The following is an 18,143-nucleotide window of genomic DNA, read 5'->3' as shown; positions in this document are numbered from 1 at the left end:
CTGCTTGTTCATCTTGGGTTCCGGGACACCAGGAGGGCCCTTTTGGATCACTGTAAAGACCCACAAGCAAGGCCATGAGCGCAATAGCCCTGTTCCACTATTGTTCTACTGCAAATGGTATTCAAAGGCATGGTGGTTTCCACACAGAAGGAGATTAATTTATTAATTTATTTAATTTATTAATTTATTTGTCAACTGCCTTTCCCTGATGCCCAGGTAGAAATAGACAATTCTGCCAGTTTCAGTTTCTCTCCTTTTCTCATTTTCCTAACTTTTAGTTTGATTCAATCCATTTATTTGTGATTGTTTGCAGTAAAAAAAAGAAAAAAAGGGCAGCGTCTTCAGGGAGAATCTGTGTGCATTTGCATGCTTGTTTCTCTTAATATATACAAATTGTACACAATTTTGCCTAGTATTTTCTGTTTTCTCCTAATTGCATTTTTGTTCATATTTTCCCTAAATATATCCATTATAAGTGTACTTTTCACTAACATATTCATAATTATATGCACTGCAGTGTAAAATTCAGAAACAGACAATATTCAGAGACATCAAAGGATAGCGTGTGTTTTGTTTTGTTTTGTTTTGTTTTGTTTTGTATTCGCTCAGGAAGTGCAAATGTAGTAGGTTCATATAGAAATGTAAACTGAATGAATTCTGCACCCCACCCCACCCCAACCACTACCAAAATCTGTGCATTTCACATGCCATTGTGCCCCACCTACTCACTGAGGAAATCGTTGCCTTTCACATTGATTAGAAGGCCTCCCTGCTAACCTTTCTCCTTTTGTTCCTCCTTCTGAAGGCATTGCCAGCCTGAACCAGAGCGCACTGAGCCGGCCTATGCAACGGAAACTGGTGACACTAGTGAACTGTCAGCTGGTGGAAGAGGAAGGCCGGGTCAGGGCCATGCGGGCAGCCCGCTCCCTCGGGGAGAGAACTGTCACTGAGCTGATATTGCAGCACCAGAACCCTCAGCAACTGTCTGCCAATCTCTGGGCCGCTGTCCGGGCACGAGGGTGCCAGTTCCTCGGTCCAGGTAACCCCTAGCTGGAGTAAATAGAGAGAGGGACTTGTCAGAGTGAAACAGTGAGGCCACAGTCCTGTACAAGTTCCCTTGGAACTAAGACTCATACTTCTGAATGGATACATCTAGGATTGGGCTGTTCATCACTCAGACACTATTTGAGAAAACTTCCTACCAGGTCCCCACCTTGGGGTAGAAGCTGGTGGGCTCTGTTTATTTTTGGAACAAATAATTTAAGTTCCCAGCCTTCACTGTTGCAAAGGTTCAGGCAAAGAATAGTTTGGGCCTACATCCTTTAACCTGCTATGGTTTGCCCTTGCATTTCTAGACCCTAAATAACGTCAACCTATGGCTTTCTAGCTATGCAGGAAGAAGCCTTGAAGCTGGTGCTGCTGGCCTTGGAAGACGGCTCAGCCCTCTCCAGGAAAGTCTTGGTGCTTTTTGTTGTCCAGAGGCTGGAGCCAAGATTCCCCCAGGCATCCAAAACCAGCATTGGCCACGTGGTACAGCTTCTATATCGAGCCTCATGCTTCAAGGTGCAGTGCTTTCGAGTTTCCCATTTCTAATCTGTTTTAACTGTTTTTAATTCTGAAATTTACATTTTTATAGCCCACCCTGGACCCTGCTGGTAAAGTAAATTTCATAGTAAAAAAAATCATTCTAGGTTTTCTGCAGCTAGGCAACCCATAGTTAGCAAAGCTGCTTTTAATGAAATATTGGTTACGATACCTCAGAAAATGTTAGGGTAGTTTAGTAATAAGAATTAACTCATGAGAAATCTTTGTAGTACTCTCTCTGACCACTTCTTTTAAAACTTCAAAGGAAGACCAGTGCAAAACTAATAAATTTTTCAAAAAGTTTGGTTCTATCCATTTATTATTATTTACATTTGTTATTTTTTTTATCTTTTCCAAAGTCAGCCAAAGCAACTTACCACCATCTGGGTTTGAGTAGAGGCAGTGGTTCCCTACCCTAATTACAAGTCTGTGTCAATTTTATAAAAGTTTAAATCTATGCAATGAGAGCATAGTATTGTTCATGACAGCAGTAACTGGTGATAACACAATAATCATGGGGCACATTCCTTTCCATCAAATGCACTCTTGGATATGCATGGGGGGGGTATCAGCATGCATTTTGCTGAAAGGCAGTGTGGTTTAGATGGACTATGTCTGCACATGGATGCAGCCCCACAGTCCTTTAAATTGATATTTGAGTGCACTAGGCATGGAGTGCCTGGCGTGCTCTGGTCCATGGGGTCATGAAGAGTCAGACATGACTAAATGACTAAACAACAACAACAGGCATGTTTGTTCATCGTCTGATTTGTGTAGGTCACCAAAAGAGATGAAGATTCTTCCCTGATGCAACTGAAAGAGGAATTTCGCAGCTACGAGGCATTGCGTAGGGAACATGATGCTCAGATTGTCCACATTGCCATGGAAGCCGGCCTTCGGATATCACCAGAGCAGTGGTCTTCCCTACTCTATGGAGACCTGGCCCACAAATCCCACATGCAGTCCATTATTGACAAGGTGTGTAGCGGCTACAGAATAGTTGCTTTTTATTTGTGTTTTTTTCTGGAATACAGCACTACGTCTGGTGATGAAGCTGCATAGGGCAGATTCTGAGCTGAGAGATACAGCCTCTCAGCGCTGATCCTCAGTTCATGCAACCTGAAGACGTGCTGTTAATTACGGAATATTTCTCTCCTGCCTACACCTTCGGCTCAGGTCAATCAAACAGCAACCATTTGATAGAAGAAAAACTTCTATAAGAAAAAAATCTGTTTCTTGATCCACAAAAATATGTGTAGAGAAAGTGGGTAGAAAGAAGCTCTTTTTCCTCTCCTATGATACTAAAACTTGGGGCCATCCAATGAAACAGAACAGAAGAGTCAGGCTGGAGAAGAGGAAGTGTTTCTTCACACAGTGCATAATTAAATTACGGGATTTGCTCCCACATGATGTAGTGAAGATAAGACAAATTCATAGAAGATAAGTCTTATCAGTGGCTACAAGAAACAATGGTTATGTTCTCTCTCTACTGTTGGAAAAAAAAGGCCTCTAAATACCAGTTGCTAGGAGCTGCAAGTGGGGAACCTGCTTTTGTGCCCAGGTCCTTCTTGTGGACTTCCCAGGAGAGGCTGCTGAGAGATCAGGATGCTGGACTAGATGGTCTGATCCAGCAGGCCTCTTCATGGGTTCACAGTAGAATTTCTTTCATATAATGCAAAGCAGTACAGGATTCCTTTTGGTGTACCAACCTCCCCGCTGCACCAAGGATTCTTATGTTTTATTGTATTTTTAATATTTTATTGGAAGCCGCCCAGAGTGTCTGGGGAAACACAGCCAGATGGGTGGGGTATGAATATATTATTATTATTATTATTATTATTATTATTATTATTATTATTATTATTTATTTAAGCACTTGTTTGTTTCTTTTCTTTAGCTTCAGTCCCCAGAATCCTTTGCAAAAAGTGTGCAGGAGTTGACCATTGTTCTGCAACGTACGGGAGACCCTGCAAATTTAAACAGGCTTCGTCCCCATTTGGAGCTATTGGCCAACATAGATCCTAATCCAGGTATGTGAATGGTCTGCATGCGTACTTGAGCATGCACACTCACATTTTGTTTTACATTCCTTCCTTACGAAAGGAGAGGGATAGTTTTATTTCCCTTTTCACTGTATACTGGGGGATTTCTTTCTTAGTTGTTTTACTCACAGCAAGATTTGTGCATGCCATGGGAAACCTAGATATGCTTTCGTCACATGGGACAATCTTTATCTTGTTCTGTGCGGTTTCCTCCACAGGAGTGCGTTCTTTGTAGTAACCTGGTGCCTGCTAGATGTCGTTAGACTACAAATCCCATCAACCCTGACCCCTTGCCTGCTGTCTGGGGCTGATGAGAGTTGTGGTCCAAAACATATAGAGGATATCTGGTAAAGGAAGCCTGGTTGGTTGAAGTTATATACCGCCCTTCATCTGATTATCACAGGATGGTTTATGGTATAAGAACACAAAAATACATAACATGATAACAAATAAGACAATAACACTCCTCCATTCAAACATACACCATTTAAAAGGCCATCAATTATTTAATTAGCGAAAGGTCTGGGAGAAGAGGAATGTTTTTGCTTGGTGCCTAAATAGATGTAGAGAAGGTGCTAGGTGGTCCTCTCTGGGGAGAGCATTCCACAAGTGGGGAGCCATCACAGAAAAGACCCGTACTCACGTTTTCACCTCCAGGCCTCTCATGAAGGGGGCCATCAAAGATGGGCTCCAGATCATGAGATAAGGGCCTGGGTTGGTTCATGTGGGGAGAGGCAGTTTATGCAGTTGCCAACTGTGAGATAGTAGAAGCAGTAGAGAGGTAGAGGCCCAATCACAAATCTGGGAAAACAAAATTTTAGGACTCCAGTTTGGCTCTACCAGAAAAATACTGTGAGAAAATGATGCCATGTCAGTAGAGCATCAGTGTAGCCTGGTGGGAATTTTGGCACCAGCAGAGTTCCTGTTTAGTTTAGCCCTGCACTTCAAAGATTGTTTCTGCTTAGCTCAAGAGAAAAGTTGTAACTGACCAAAAAATGTGGTGCATTCCTGTTTGCTGCGGATAGCTCACTTTCCCCTTCCTTCTCTTTTGCTGCTCCCACAGATGCAACATCTCCAACATGGGAACAACTGGAAAATGCCATGGTGGCTGTGAAGACAGTTGTCCATGGCCTGGTGGACTTCATTCAGAATTACAGTAGGAAAGGCCATGAAACTCCACAGGTGACTGACTGATATTATTTAGCTGGTTGTTTTTAGCTTGCTTTTCGGCCAACAAAGGGGCTTAACTGAGGGGCAGAGCACCTGCTCCACATGCAGAAGTTCCCAGGTTCAGTCCCTGGTCTCTCCATAGAGGGCTGCCTGGGGGAAAGACATCTGTTTGAAATCCCAGAGAAGGTGTAGGCAGCTTCCTGAACTGGGAATAATAATTTTATTATTTGTATTCTGGCCCTCTGACTTGGTTGCCCTAGCTACTCTGGGCAGTTAAGATTTGACCTGTAGAGTTGGGATGTGAATAAAATTTTAAGATATATGGTGGTCCAGAGTTTTCTGACCCCCACTGAGGGGGAAGACCTTTGGCTGCACATTTTGAGGGTAAAATCATTCAGCTTCAGAGAGACCTTTGTTCCACAGCTGCTGCAGTCCTTTATGTAGGGCTTCCCTTGTGCTTAGTCTGGAAAATGCATTTAGTGCAGAATGCTGCTGCATAATTCCTGACAGGACCAAGAGTTTCTCAGGATCTTCACCTGTGCTCAGAGATTTGCACCTTCTGCCAGTTCACTACCAGGCTGAGGTCAAGGTGTTGTTGTTGGTATTTAAAGCCCAGAACAACATGGGACTAGTTTCTTAAGCAATTGCCTTATCCCATATATGTCAAATTGGTCATTTTGATCTACAGAACCTGCGCTTCTAAAAGTGCCATAAAATGTCTGCCCTTTGTTTTTAAGAAATCATTCCTTGGTTGTGGTGGCACCTGTGCTCTGCACTTTTAGACTCCTGCTGATTTTAGACCCCCCCCCCCCCCCGTTTTGGTAGGCCTGTCTGAACACATGATTTGGGTATATCTGTTCCTACATTTGTTTTAGGTGGTTCATTGTGTTTATTATTTTTAGATGTTTTTGAATGTTTGGAATCTGTTTTTAGTGTGCTTTTAATTACTTATTATTACTGTGTTTGCCATCTTGGGCTCCTCCCTTGGGGAGAGAAGGGAGATTGCACCTCTTCTCTCCCCCTGCCGCAGGCAGCTGGGTCCAAGGGACTAAAGAAAAGTATATTTTAAAATAATTCAATAAGGTACATATGTATCTAAGTATTAGAATTTATCTAATCTAGGAATGCCCACCTGCTGCCATGACTCTTCTGAATTCCCAGTGGCTGGCGGTAAAGAGGTGGTGCTTGTGCCTTTCTTACGGGTGGCCAGAGGCATTTGGCTAACTGCTCTTAGGAACCAAAGTATTAAGCATGGACTATGTGTCATTCCATTTTTACAATCAGCATAAATCTGCAACACTATAGGATCCTCTTTGGCCCATAGGAATTAGAACAACAACAACAACAAAAGAGAAAGATGTAAAAGTGTTTACCTGTCCAACTAACTTTTTTGGTATAAGAATAACTGTAGAATTAAAAATATATATATGAAGAAAAATTAAAACAAGAAAGAAAAGAAAGGAACCAATGATCCATGGGCCAGATAGGGCTTTGGGGCTGTCCATAGGGATAGTTGCTGGGGTGGTTTTTTAACTCCTTGGAAGTAGCTTGCTGTTTGTTTCTTGGATTCATGGGGGTTGGCACTTGTGGGCTTTTCTAGGATAGGAGCGAGAGGCAGGCAGTGACTCTCCTGGTTAGTTCTGTTTTCTGATGCTGCCTGGCATATTCTTAACACCTTCTGGTTGGAGGCAGTAAGGCTTCCAAATGCCAGTGGCTTGAAGCCACAGGGCGGGAGAGGGAGTGCGCCTGTTCTGCTTGTGAGTTTCCCCCAAGCTTCTGGTTGGCCACTGTGAGAACAGGATGCTGGACTTAGATGAGCCACCGGCTCTGTTATGTTCTCTCAGCGTGGTTGCGTGTTGAACTAACAGAACTATGAAAGTTCTCATGCTTAACTGACTAGCAGATTCCAACCAAAAACCAGGAAGAGCTTTCTGACCGTAGGAGCTGTTCAGCAGTGGAACGGTCTTCCTTGGAAGGCGGTGGGCTCTCCTTCAGTGGAGGCCTTTAAGCAGCGGTTGGGTGGTCACATCTCAGGGATTACCGTATTTTTCGCCCCATAAGACGCACCGGCCCATAAGACGCACCTAGATTTTAGGGGGGGAAATAAAGGGAAAAAAATTTATTTCCCCCCCAGGTGCGCTGCGCTAATCCAGAAGCTTGGGGCAAGCTGAGGTCAGCGCGCCCCAAGCTTCTGCGTGCCGGCAAGCAGTCCGCTGCCGCCCCAAGCCTCCCGCACCCGGCAGGTTGTCCCGCCGGGTGCGCAAGGCTTGGGGCGGCAGCGGACTGCTTGCGCGCACCTAGAAGCTTGGGGCCAGCTGAGCTCAGCCCGCCCCAAGCTTCTAGGTGCGCGCAAGCAGTCCGCTGCCGCCCCAAGCCTCGTGCACCCAGCGGGACCTCCTGCCGGGTGCGGGAGGCTTGGGACGGCAGCGGACTGCTTGCGCGCACCGAGAAGCTTGGGGCCAGCTGAGCTCAGCCCGCCCCAAGCTTCTGCATGCCCTCAAGATGACCCTCAAGGTCCCTTCCAAACCTACAATTCTTCAGTTTTATGGTGAGTACGGAACCCAGCACAGCTGTCAGTAAGGCGAAAGTCTTGCAAATGCGGTTCTCTCATTCTAGTGGGGTCAGCAACGACTCTGGTGGGGATTTATTCCAGGCTTGGTTTATGTAATGCAATGTTTTCCCTCCTTCTCTCCCTCTGTCGTTTTGAAAGCTGCAACCAAATAGCAAATACAAAACAAGCATGTGCCGTGACCTGCGACAGCAAGGCGGGTGTCCGCGAGGGACCAACTGCACTTTCGCTCACTCTCAGGAAGAGCTGGAGAAGTAAGTACTGGGAGGTGCGGGAGGAGCAGGAACTCTCCCTACGCTGGTGGATGCGCTGCAGGAGAGGCTTGACGCACAGCTTTCCCTGAAGGCGGGATGGGCAGCCTGCTGCCCTCCAGGTGTCATTGTACTCCACTTCCCATTGGCCCCAGACCAAGGAAGGTGGAAGTGGGTGGGTGGGGAAGTATTGCAGTTCAATAATACCCTGTGGATTCAGCCTAGATGGCCAATAGGATCCAGACTCCAACTGCCGGGCAAACAGGACATTTACGTAGACGTTGTAAGGCCAGTGTGATACAACCTCAGCCAGCAGGTAGTTGAGAGGTAACACCCAAATATGGGGGGGGGGGGGGGACCAACACACAAGCATTTATAGGTTTACAAGCAAACGGGTGGCTGTGTCCATATATGGCAGCACTTCCTTATACTGGCTTCTACTGGCTTAATCTCTTTTTTTATATATATATAAAATTTTTATTCACTTTTCACAAATTTTTAAACATATACAAATACCACAAACAAACACAAAAACAAATAACAAGTATAATTTCAAATCCTTCTTTTCTTATAACTTCTTTCTCCGACTTCCCCATACCTCCCCTTTCTGCATCCTATCTTCAAATTTATCCCAGCAAATCCTTACTCTTAATTTTGTTTAATTTACATCCTCTAATTTTCTTTAACTTAACCCTTACAGCTGTAAACCCCTTAGTTTTTAAAGCCAGCGTCATTCTAACATTCATTAATTTTACAATATTTCTTAAGATAATTCTTGAATTTCTTCCAATCTTCTCCTGCCGCTTCTTTTCCCTGGTCTCGGATTCTGCCAGCCATTTCTGCCAATCCCATATAGTCTATCACCTTCATCTGCCATTCTTCCAGGGTGCTACTGGCTTAATCTCAAGGCACAGCAACTTTCTTATTTTCCTCTCCTTTCTTGATCTTTAACAGTTGTAGCAATAGCTTCTACATACATGTCCTGTCCTTCTCTCACAGTTTCCTTGCAGACAAAACCTTAACTTCACTTAGCCCTTTTCACATGCATTTCAATTTTCTTTAGTTTTTAAATCCCTTTTATAATTTTATTTTCCTATGCAGAGCTTTCCCTTAATGCAGGGGTGGGCAGCCCGCGGTCATTCAGGTGTTGGACTCCACTCCCATTGACTCCAGACCAGGGAAGATGGGAGTGGGTTGTCATCCAACAGCAGTTGTAGTTCCCCCATCCCTGCCTCTCTCTCTGTCCTCTTGTTCCATCCTCAGAGGCCTCCTTTTGTTCTGAAGCCATGCCAACATCTCAGTGTCAGTAATTCCTGATCTCTTTTGCCTTTAAGATGGCAGGTATGCTTGGAGGAGGAAACATTTGGCCGTCCAGAAGTTGCTCAACTACAACTCCCATCATCTCTGGCTACTGACCATCACTTGGGGGGCTGATGGGAGTTGTGGTTCAGCAACATCTGGTGGGCCAAAGGTTTTCTACACTTGCGCTAGCAGGTCTATTTAGCTGGATACCACCCTCATATTTCATGTAAATATGTTGATGTACCTTACTTTGACAGTGCCTCCCCCTGCAAAAAGAAGTATTTGGCCTAGCTAAATCATGAACTTCTTTAAATGATAGCAAGCTTTCCAAAACGTTCCATCTCATCTACGTTTAGGTCATAAGTTTAAGATGCTAACATTACTTCCTTTGCTATCTAATCAACTGGGTTTCCATCGAATTCCTTATCTGCACAGTATGTTATTTTCCTGCATTGAAGAATGCACCGTAAGTGAATTTGGACAAAAAGTTTTGGCACTGACAAAGATTGCTTAGCTAAAAACAAACTGAAAAGTGGCAGAGATTTTTTTAAAAAATCACGAGGCTGAATAAATTCTATTCAGCATACTTTAACATACCATGAGAGACAGTCAAGCAATAATGATAAAGATTATCAAACAAGCTTATTACACAGCAAGAGTCTTACAAGGTTTGGGAATACAAAAGATGCCACAGCATGAATTATTAAGACTGAAAAGGCTTTAAATATGCAATTTTACAATTTTCGATCATTTTAAAAATTGAATTAACTACTAATGGATTATTTTTTTTGAAATGTAAATAAATAAACCAGTTAAAAAACCCCCACCACCATTTGACCAGAGGAGTTGTAACGCTGAAGCCTTTCTCAAATTACTTTTGGCAGAAACAGTCACCTAGAATCATAGAATCCTAGAAGAGTTGGAAGAGACCACAAGGGTCATCGAGTCCAACCCCCTGCCAAGCAGGAAACACCATCAGAGCACCTGCCTCTAATTTGAAGAGGAGCTCCCCTTGCTCAGATTTGGAGGGGGGATGGAGCTAGAGACAGAGAACTGTGGGGCAGAGGAGGGAAGTGGGTGGGAGTCTCGGCAGTGACCCTTCCTTCAAGACAACTCAAAAGGATCTAGCTTTGGGGATGGCTCCCTGATGTCCAGTCTCCCTTTGGTTTGACTTTTCCTGGAACATCTTCAGATGCTGTGGCAAGCCCTATCCAATTTATCACCATCACCATCTATTTATTAATTTATATTCATCCATAGATCTCTAAGTGGTTCACAACATAAAAATACAAGAAAATAACCCCCCCCCCAACACATTTAAAAGAGCAGTGGATGTCTGTCAGCCAAAAGCCTGGTTGAAGACCATTTTCACCTGCTGCCTAAAGATGTATAATGAGGGTGCCAGCCTTTCTACCACACAGTTCCAATTTAAGAAATAATAAATGGGCTTTTCTGAGCAATCTGAGGCCCATACAAATATGGAAGCTGTTCTGCATATGCCTGCCTTCCAGAATTGGCGAAGCTGACACACAGGCTTCGGGAAAAGGACAACAGGGATTTTGAAAAAGAGTGGGAACCTTTTAATTATATTTGCAGAAGCAAAGAAAGAATATTGATCTGATGGTAGGATTCACAACTTTATGGATAGGGAGCAGATAATGTAATGAAAAGGAAAAATATGATATTTGTAGAAAACAGCAGAATATATGAATGAGGTTAATAAATCAAAAATGGAAGTTTAGGGAAGTCCAAAAGGGGGGAGGGAGAGATGTGATGTAAGCTGTATGTTATAAGTATATTTGTAATGAGAGAAAAGAAAATTAGTATTTTTTTAAAAAAGACATATGCATGCTTTCCAGGTATCCTGATTTTCCAGGGACAACCCCAGAATTTCAGAAGCCGTCCCTGTTTCTGATTTGATCGCAGAATGTGTGTTTTCCTTTTCCTCCCCTCCTTATCTCGGAAAACAATTAAAAGTGGTGTGTGTAGATACAAAAACGGAGTCTTGTTTATACTCAAAATAACATACCAGTGCCAAATGAAGGAAACGGCAAAGCTGGCATAATAAAGCCCTTCCTGTAATTTTGAAGGGAAGTGTCACCTAAATTCACATGCCCACTGCTTTATTGCAACCACAGGTATCGGCTGAGGAACAAGAAGATCAGTGCCACAGTGAGAACCTTCCCCCTGCTAGGCAAAGCCAGTGTCACGAGCGCAGTCTCCACCACGACAGGAAGCATCATTTCCATCATGGGAAGTGCGGAGAGCTCTGCGAAGATGGCACAGAGCACTAACGGCATTGTGAGCCTGGAGAGTGGCAGCCCCCAGCTGATCCCACGTTGCGCCGACCCCTCGTCCATGATGGTGTTGGAGAACGTGAAGAAAGCGGGGAAAGCTGGAGCCAATGGACAGAACACCCCGGGCTCCTTGGCAGATCCTCTCTCTGAAAAGTATGTGCCATGCTTGAAAGAAGGAACATAGCTCAGCGGCAGAGCATCTTTCTTGCAAGCAGAGGGTCCCGGGTTCAGTCCCCAGTGGCATCACCAGGTAGCGCAGGGAGAGGCTCCCTGCCTGAAACCCTGGAGAGCTGGTGCTGCCGGTGTAGACAGTACTGATCAATGAACACGTTGTTTTTCCATGCAGTGATATGTGTAGCCAGCCTGGTCAGTAGCCAGGAATGGTGGGCATTGGGGGTCCAGCAACATCTGGAAGGCCCCCAGGCTCCCCATTCCTGCCATGTAGGGAATGCTTTTTAAAACCAACATTAGAGGTTTTGTCTACATGCCTAAATTTTAAAAGTTACCCCAAGATTTCTATAATTCAAGAGACAGGCTAAATTTCATCTCTCTCTTTCTGAATTTCTTCCAGTAAAATTGGTTCCCTTTCGAAGACTCCTGTCAGTCAGGTGGCAGCTACCTCAGCAGGTCCTCCTCCTCCGCCGCCTCCTCCTCCTGTGGGCACAGAGATGAACTCCATCGCGCCCCAAGCTGGCCCATTTGCTGCTCGAATGCCTGTCTACCCGCCTCACTCCGACAGCCTCCAGTATTTTCAAGATCCCAGAACCCACCTCTCCTATGAACCCCAGCAGTACCCGCAAGCAGGTGAGTCACTGACAGGGCACTCAAGCAAACCTGGCCTTTTCTGTGGCCACCTCTGGATCATGGACCTACCTTCAGAGGGAACTGGTCATCGGACCTGCTGTCCTTTAGGCCCCAAGTAGGGACAGTCCTCTTCCTTCATGCTTTCAGTGGTGGCCCACACTGGTGGAGTAAAACTTTTATCACTGTGTGTATAAAATTATGTGGTGTGTCTAGAGAGATGTTTTTCTCCCCCTCTCATAATACTAGAACCTAGTGGAGTCATCCAGTGAAGCAGAATAGTGTAAGATTCAGGACAGAAAGGACTTTTTCACACAGTGTGTAGCTCAAGCTTCCTCAGTCTGATGCCCCAGCACATGACTGTAATGTCTCTTCCAGCCTGGCCATGCTGGCTGGGGCTGATGGGAGTTGTAGTCCAAAGCACCTGGTGGGCACCTGGGGAAAGTTGGCCTAGATGGATTGGTTTCAAAACATCAACTGAAAATGTGCTTCCTAATAAATATTGAGTGGCAGATTTTAACATTTATTCTTTAATACAACTGTATATTACAAAGAGATGCAAGCACCTTAAAAAAGGCATTCCTTCTGCTTGCATGGGAGAAAGAAGATGCAACACATGTAACATGTAACCGAGGGCCTTCTCGGTGGTGGCACCCACCCCGTGGAATGCCCTCCCAGCAGATGTCAAGGAACTAAGAAGCTATCTGAAGACATCTGAAGGCAGCCCTGTTTAGGGAAGTTTTTCATATTTAATGCTTATTGTTTTTAACACTCGATTGGGAGTTGCCCAGAGTGGCTGGGGAAACTCAGCCAGATCGGCGGGGTATAAATATATTATTATTATTATTATTATTATTATTATTATTATTATTATTACATGTGTAATATGCTATATGCCTGGAGTGCCTGGCGTGCTCTGGTCCATGGGGTCATGAAGAGTCGGACACGACTAAATGACTAAACAACAACAACAACAAATATGCTATCTGCAAACAAAAATATCTCCTCTTCTTCCCCCATCCTCTTTTGGAAATATTTTATATACCCATATGCAGATTTAGGCTGCAATTCTTAGGACACTTACCTGGGACTAAACCCCACTAAACATAGTGGAATTTACTTCTGAGTAAACATGCACAGAATTGGGCTGTAAATTGATTAATCAGGTATTTATTAAACAATTACCAGAGAGGTACCCGTGTTGGTATATCACAGCAAAATTGACAAAGGGTCTCAGGCTTTGTCACCAGGCTTTGTAGATGGGAAAAATGAAATGTTATTCTGCTTGCACATTGAGGAGGTGGGGGTTTTTCATCAATGAGGTCAGAGGTAAATAAAATTCAGAAAAGTAGACAATGATAATTATTAACAGTGGTCATTCAAAAAAAAAAGTTGCATTGGTAATACAAGCAGCATCTGTACTGTTCAGAACTCACCCTCACCCACTCCGCCTCTAAACTACTTTTATACACACTTTTAGCATAGAAAACATTATGCCATTTTGTTAATGTGTAGGTGCCACAAAGCTGTTGATTTATTGTTAACATTTATAGCTTACCTTTGTGCATGACCACAGGCCTCCAAGACAGGTGATTGTAAGTGTCAGTTAACAGTAGCAACCATTATTGTTCTGTAGTTAATGGCAGTGGAGACTAATGAAGGCTTTGTGGGTGAGTGGGAACCATGATGAGAAATGACCCTCTCTCCCCCAACTTTAGCAGCAGTATGTTGTAAAATTCATATAGCTCATTGACTTTTGATTTCTCTTAAATATTTCTACTGATAGCTTTACTCCACTGACAGCAGCTGCCTTATGTCAGTCTACATTGTGGCATATAAAGAAGAGACTATTTCTGGTCCATTTAAATGTGTACAGAGGGGAGAAATTATTATTGGGCTTATATTCTGAGGAGAGGAGTAAGTTAGTTCTGTTCAGCTAAGTTCTGGCAGCTAAGAAGACCTGGTCAATGCATGCAGCAAAAGCAAGGTGATAGAATTATCTGTACCATTGCAGGCTTCAGGTGGGTGGATGGAAGATAATTTTAAAAGAAAACATCTCCCTGCAAGTAGAACACTAGCGAAGTTGTAGCCTAGTCTGCTCCCTGCTGTGCCAGTTTTCTCCTTGTGGGGATATCATTATTATTATTAATTTTTGCATGGGGAAGCATTCAAAATGGACCTGAACATGGTACAGTCCACCCTACTTCCTAATTCTGCTACATGTGCAGACTGGCCCTAGAACAATGTGAAGTTCTAGATGATAGGCCAAGCTCAGCAAGTGTCTCTTGTTCCATAGGATACTACCCAGCACCACCGACAGTCCCAGCTGGTGTGGCCCCTTGCCTCCCTCGCTTTGTGAGGCCCAGCAATGTTCCGGAATCCGCCCTCCCATCTGCTTCTGTGCCATACGGCGACCATTACAGCGCATTCCCCCCTCGGGACAGATTGAGCTCTCCTTACCAGCCGCCACCGCCACCGCAGCCCTATGGGCCAGTCCCGTCTGGGATGTATGCCCCGCTCTACGACAGCCGGCGGATCTGGCGGCCGCAGATGTACCCAAGGGATGACATAATCCGGAGCAACTCCTTGCCTCCCATGGACGTCGTCCACCCCACTGTCTACCAGTCCTTCCTGCGGGAGAGATACAACTCTTTGGACAGCTACCATTCCATGGCCTGTCAGTTGCCGGCTGACCAGAGGACGGTGCCTTCCTTGAGGGTAGGTTCCCCGCTAGCCACTGGAGCTTTGTTCCTTACTGCTCTGAGGCCTCTCAGATATCCCAAACCAGCTCCTCCTCAAGGGCCTCTGGTGCCATTTTGCCTGCAGGCAGAGACACATTTTATTTGCCTGGGACTCTTAAACTTGCTGCATGAATTGCTCTCCTGTGTGGCTTCCTTTTTGGAAGCTCCCTAGGCAGAATGAGATGATGTCTTAGAACTTTGGGGCATTTCTGCGACCTGATTTTTTTCTGTTTAAATGGTTTATGGCTCTGAGCTGAAGAGCACTCCCATACTGCATAAAACAAGGCAGAGGTGAAACAAAGCAAACATAGGGAGCAAGAGCAGGTGCACCCAACACTTGGGGCAGGGGCCAGTTAGGACTCCTTGTGACCCTCCTCCCCACATTCCTTACCCCAGTACCACACTTGAATCCTTGCACACTTCTGGGTTGTAGGCTGGCAGGATACAAGGCTTGCTTCCCCTTTTGGGAAGTTGCTATTGCCTGTCTTTTGTTTAATCAGAGCAAGCTCCTGGCCAGCTGGTGAATTCCTTTGGGGGAAGTATCAGAGAGAAGGGTGTGTGGGAGTGTAGGGGAAAGGTTGCAGCTGAGTGTTAGAGCGTCTGCTTTGCATGCAGAAGGTCCCAGGTTCACTGCCCAATGGCATCTCTGTGTCTGAAACCTGCTGCCAGTCAGTGTAGACAGTACTGAGCTAGGTGTACCTGTGGTCTGGGTCAGTATAAGACAGCTTATACTGTGTATTTCTGATTTTATCTGCCGTCACATGGTTCAGATCAGGAGGAATTTGGGCATGGTGGGAGGAGATCCAGCTTAACGCCTTCCTTGCATTGCCAGCTGAACATTTATATATTTAATAGGTTTATGTGCCACCCACTCATGTAAAATATAAAGGCGGCCCACAACAGTATATTTACAACAGACCATGAAATAACATCAAACAGTACAAAATTCTGCATTGCCGCTGATGTGGCAGAGCACCCGCCCTGCGTGCAAAGGGTCCCAGGTTTGGCTCCCCAGGTTCAGGCAGGTCTGGGAGTGTCCCCTGCCCTGGAGAGCCGCCACAAGTCAGCAGAGACAGTGCTGAGCTGAGTGGACTAATGGTGTGACTCCATACAAGGCAAATTCCTGTGTTCTTGTAACACAAGCCTTTGAGCGGCTAACTCTTGTGTTCCATGTGATGTTAATCGGTCCTGATCTGGCACCTTTCTCCTAGGATCCTTGTGGCCACTTGAAACCCACTTACGACGACCCACTGCGGAGGAAGCCGGAGCAGTGGGCCCCATGCCACATACCAAAAACGCCTCTCGTGTCCTCCTCCACTCTGCCTGCAGCCGCACAGTCTCCTCCTCCTCCTTCCCCTCTCTTCAACGTGGACTTCAGCCGAGAAGTAAGGCACCAGAGAGCTACAGGGATGTGGGTGGGGGAAGAGCACAACTGCTCCACCAGACGCTTTGGCACTCCTTTCTCCTGGGGTTCAGCATGTGCTCCCTCATGTCCTGCCTGAAAGTGGATGCTTCCCATGATGGCTTGGGATTTAACTCCATAGGGCATTGTGGGGAACTTGTGGCCCTCCAAATATGGCTTGGCTCCAGGCTCTCCCCTCCCCAGCAGCCAGGAGTGATGGTAGTTTGATTCCAGCGACATCTGGAAGGCCACATCTGTAGTCTAATGACCAATGATGGTCCTGAGGCTTGGGATCTCCTCCAATTTTGTTTTGATAATTTGTAGTCCTGCATGGTTGCTTTGAAGAGCTGGGATGTGATTTAATCCTCCTAGACACTTTTCCTTTTCCAAATCTCTCCCCCCCCCCCCACCATACACACCCACTTGCTATTAACTTCATGGAGGGGAACAAGGCAGCTACAACCTCTTTCTCTTCTACTCACCCCCCTCCCCACCACAAGCTAATAGCAGTTTGCACCAGGGCCAGTATTTAGATTGGGGAAGGATATTGAGATTAAACAACTTGCATAGGACCATTTATCTGTTTGGGGGAGATTTTTCATAATCACAGAATTGCAGGGACCCGAAGGGTCATTAGTTGAGCCTCCTGCACTGCAGAGGGCCCTGCAGTCACTGGTTTCAAATCTCCAATGAGGGAGAATGCATCACCTTCTGAGGGAGTCTGTTCCACTGTCAAATAGCTCTTAACCTCCAGAAAGTTCTTCCTAAGGTTTAGTTAGAATCTTTTTTCTTGCACTGTGAATCTATTGGCTTTGTTTTATTAAGTTGCAGTCCTATGTCACTGGTTAGGATGGCTGCCTGATCAAAAGATAAACCTCCCACATCAGGCCTACCTGCCACCCTCCTAGTGGAAACAAAACTTCAGCAGGCACCCTGCTCTTACTTATCCTTGGTTCCCACCTCCCTTTTCCTTTTCCTTCTCTTCCCTTTCTGCCATGTGTTTCCCTGCAACCTCCTCATCGCAGGGAAATTGCTTTCCCTTTTTCTTCTGTTACTCTGTACAGCACAGCATCCCCAAATGTGCAGATGTTTCTGCTGCTGACATGGGAAATACACAAAAGGCCTTTGGGGTGATCTTGTGGGAGATTAGCCTCCAAATCTAACAAATGCATGTTCTTGCTAGTTAGCATGAGAGGGGGCTAAATCCTCAGAGCTGTATACCCAGACCATAGAAATAAAATTGGTATAGAGGGCTCTGTGTGGGGTCATTTTCCCTCCTCTGCTGGAAAGGTAGGAACATATAGTATTTCCTGTTCCACTCTCTCTTCCTTTTGACCAGCGTTTGGAGGCCAGCAGGCCCCACTTGCTCCGACTCCAGGCACAAGCCTGAAGCTGGTTATACTGTAAATAACGAGTATTTTGGCTGCATAGTTTTTTACTGCTGCCATTGCTGTGAAATAGTGCATGATTATAAACTTGACAAGCTGTTGCCTGATGTTTTAAGTGGGTTAGGAAGGGGTAAGCCCCCCCCCCAGGGTTTTACAGTCTATTTCCTATGTTTTTAATTGTGCTGCCAAGGGTGGGGTTTTGAAACTTGATTCAAATCGCACACAAGGGCACCTGGAGAGATGATTTGCAATTAATATAGCCTCTCCTACTGATTAAACCCCACCCCACAGAGCTTACCTGGTGTCTTCCTTTCTCTGCAGTTCTGTGAGAGTGCCAGCAGCCAGCATAGCTCCAAGTACGAGGACGACCGCCTCTCCCACTACTCTCCCTGGTCCTGTGGCACCATCAGCTCCTGCATAAGTGCCATTGAGTCAGAGCCCAAGGATGTCATTGCCAATTCTGGTGCTGTGCTCCTGGTAAGGCAGCTTCCCCTCTGGAGCCCATTCTTCTTGGTAGCCAGGCTCAGAGCCAGTGCTTCTCCCTCTGCCAGTGGTGGGTTTTCTTAGAACCAGTTTCCAAAACATGATTCCCTTAA

The 18,143-nt window shown here is 45.4% G+C and overlaps 1 protein-coding gene across 4 annotated transcripts in view; it reads left to right on the top strand.

Moving 5' to 3' along the window:
* The window catches only part of RC3H2 (ring finger and CCCH-type domains 2), a 49,694-nt gene that overhangs the window by 16,922 nt on the left and 14,629 nt on the right, over window positions 1–18,143 (top strand). For 2 of the 4 annotated variants that reach the window (XM_083485760.1, XM_083485761.1), the window contains 11 exons: window positions 816–1,039; window positions 1,388–1,563; window positions 2,362–2,562; window positions 3,482–3,614; window positions 4,690–4,808; window positions 7,507–7,619; window positions 11,057–11,368; window positions 11,787–12,019; window positions 14,313–14,734; window positions 15,969–16,142; window positions 17,869–18,024. In XM_083485760.1, coding sequence (XP_083341886.1) covers window positions 844–1,039; window positions 1,388–1,563; window positions 2,362–2,562; window positions 3,482–3,614; window positions 4,690–4,808; window positions 7,507–7,619; window positions 11,057–11,368; window positions 11,787–12,019; window positions 14,313–14,734; window positions 15,969–16,142; window positions 17,869–18,024 — 2,235 coding nt within the window. In that variant the 5' untranslated portion in view covers window positions 816–843. Of the gene's footprint in view, window positions 1–805; window positions 1,040–1,387; window positions 1,564–2,361; window positions 2,563–3,481; window positions 3,615–4,689; window positions 4,809–7,506; window positions 7,620–11,056; window positions 11,369–11,786; window positions 12,020–14,312; window positions 14,735–15,968; window positions 16,143–17,868; window positions 18,025–18,143 lie in introns of all 4 variants that reach the window. The other 2 variants (XM_083485758.1, XM_083485759.1) reach the window with 1 other exon arrangement.

Source organism: Podarcis liolepis (assembly GCF_965112155.1).
Source record: "Podarcis liolepis genome assembly, chromosome: Z".
NCBI lineage: Eukaryota > Metazoa > Chordata > Lepidosauria > Squamata > Lacertidae > Podarcis > Podarcis liolepis.
This window is presented reverse-complemented; position numbering and strand designations above follow the sequence as displayed.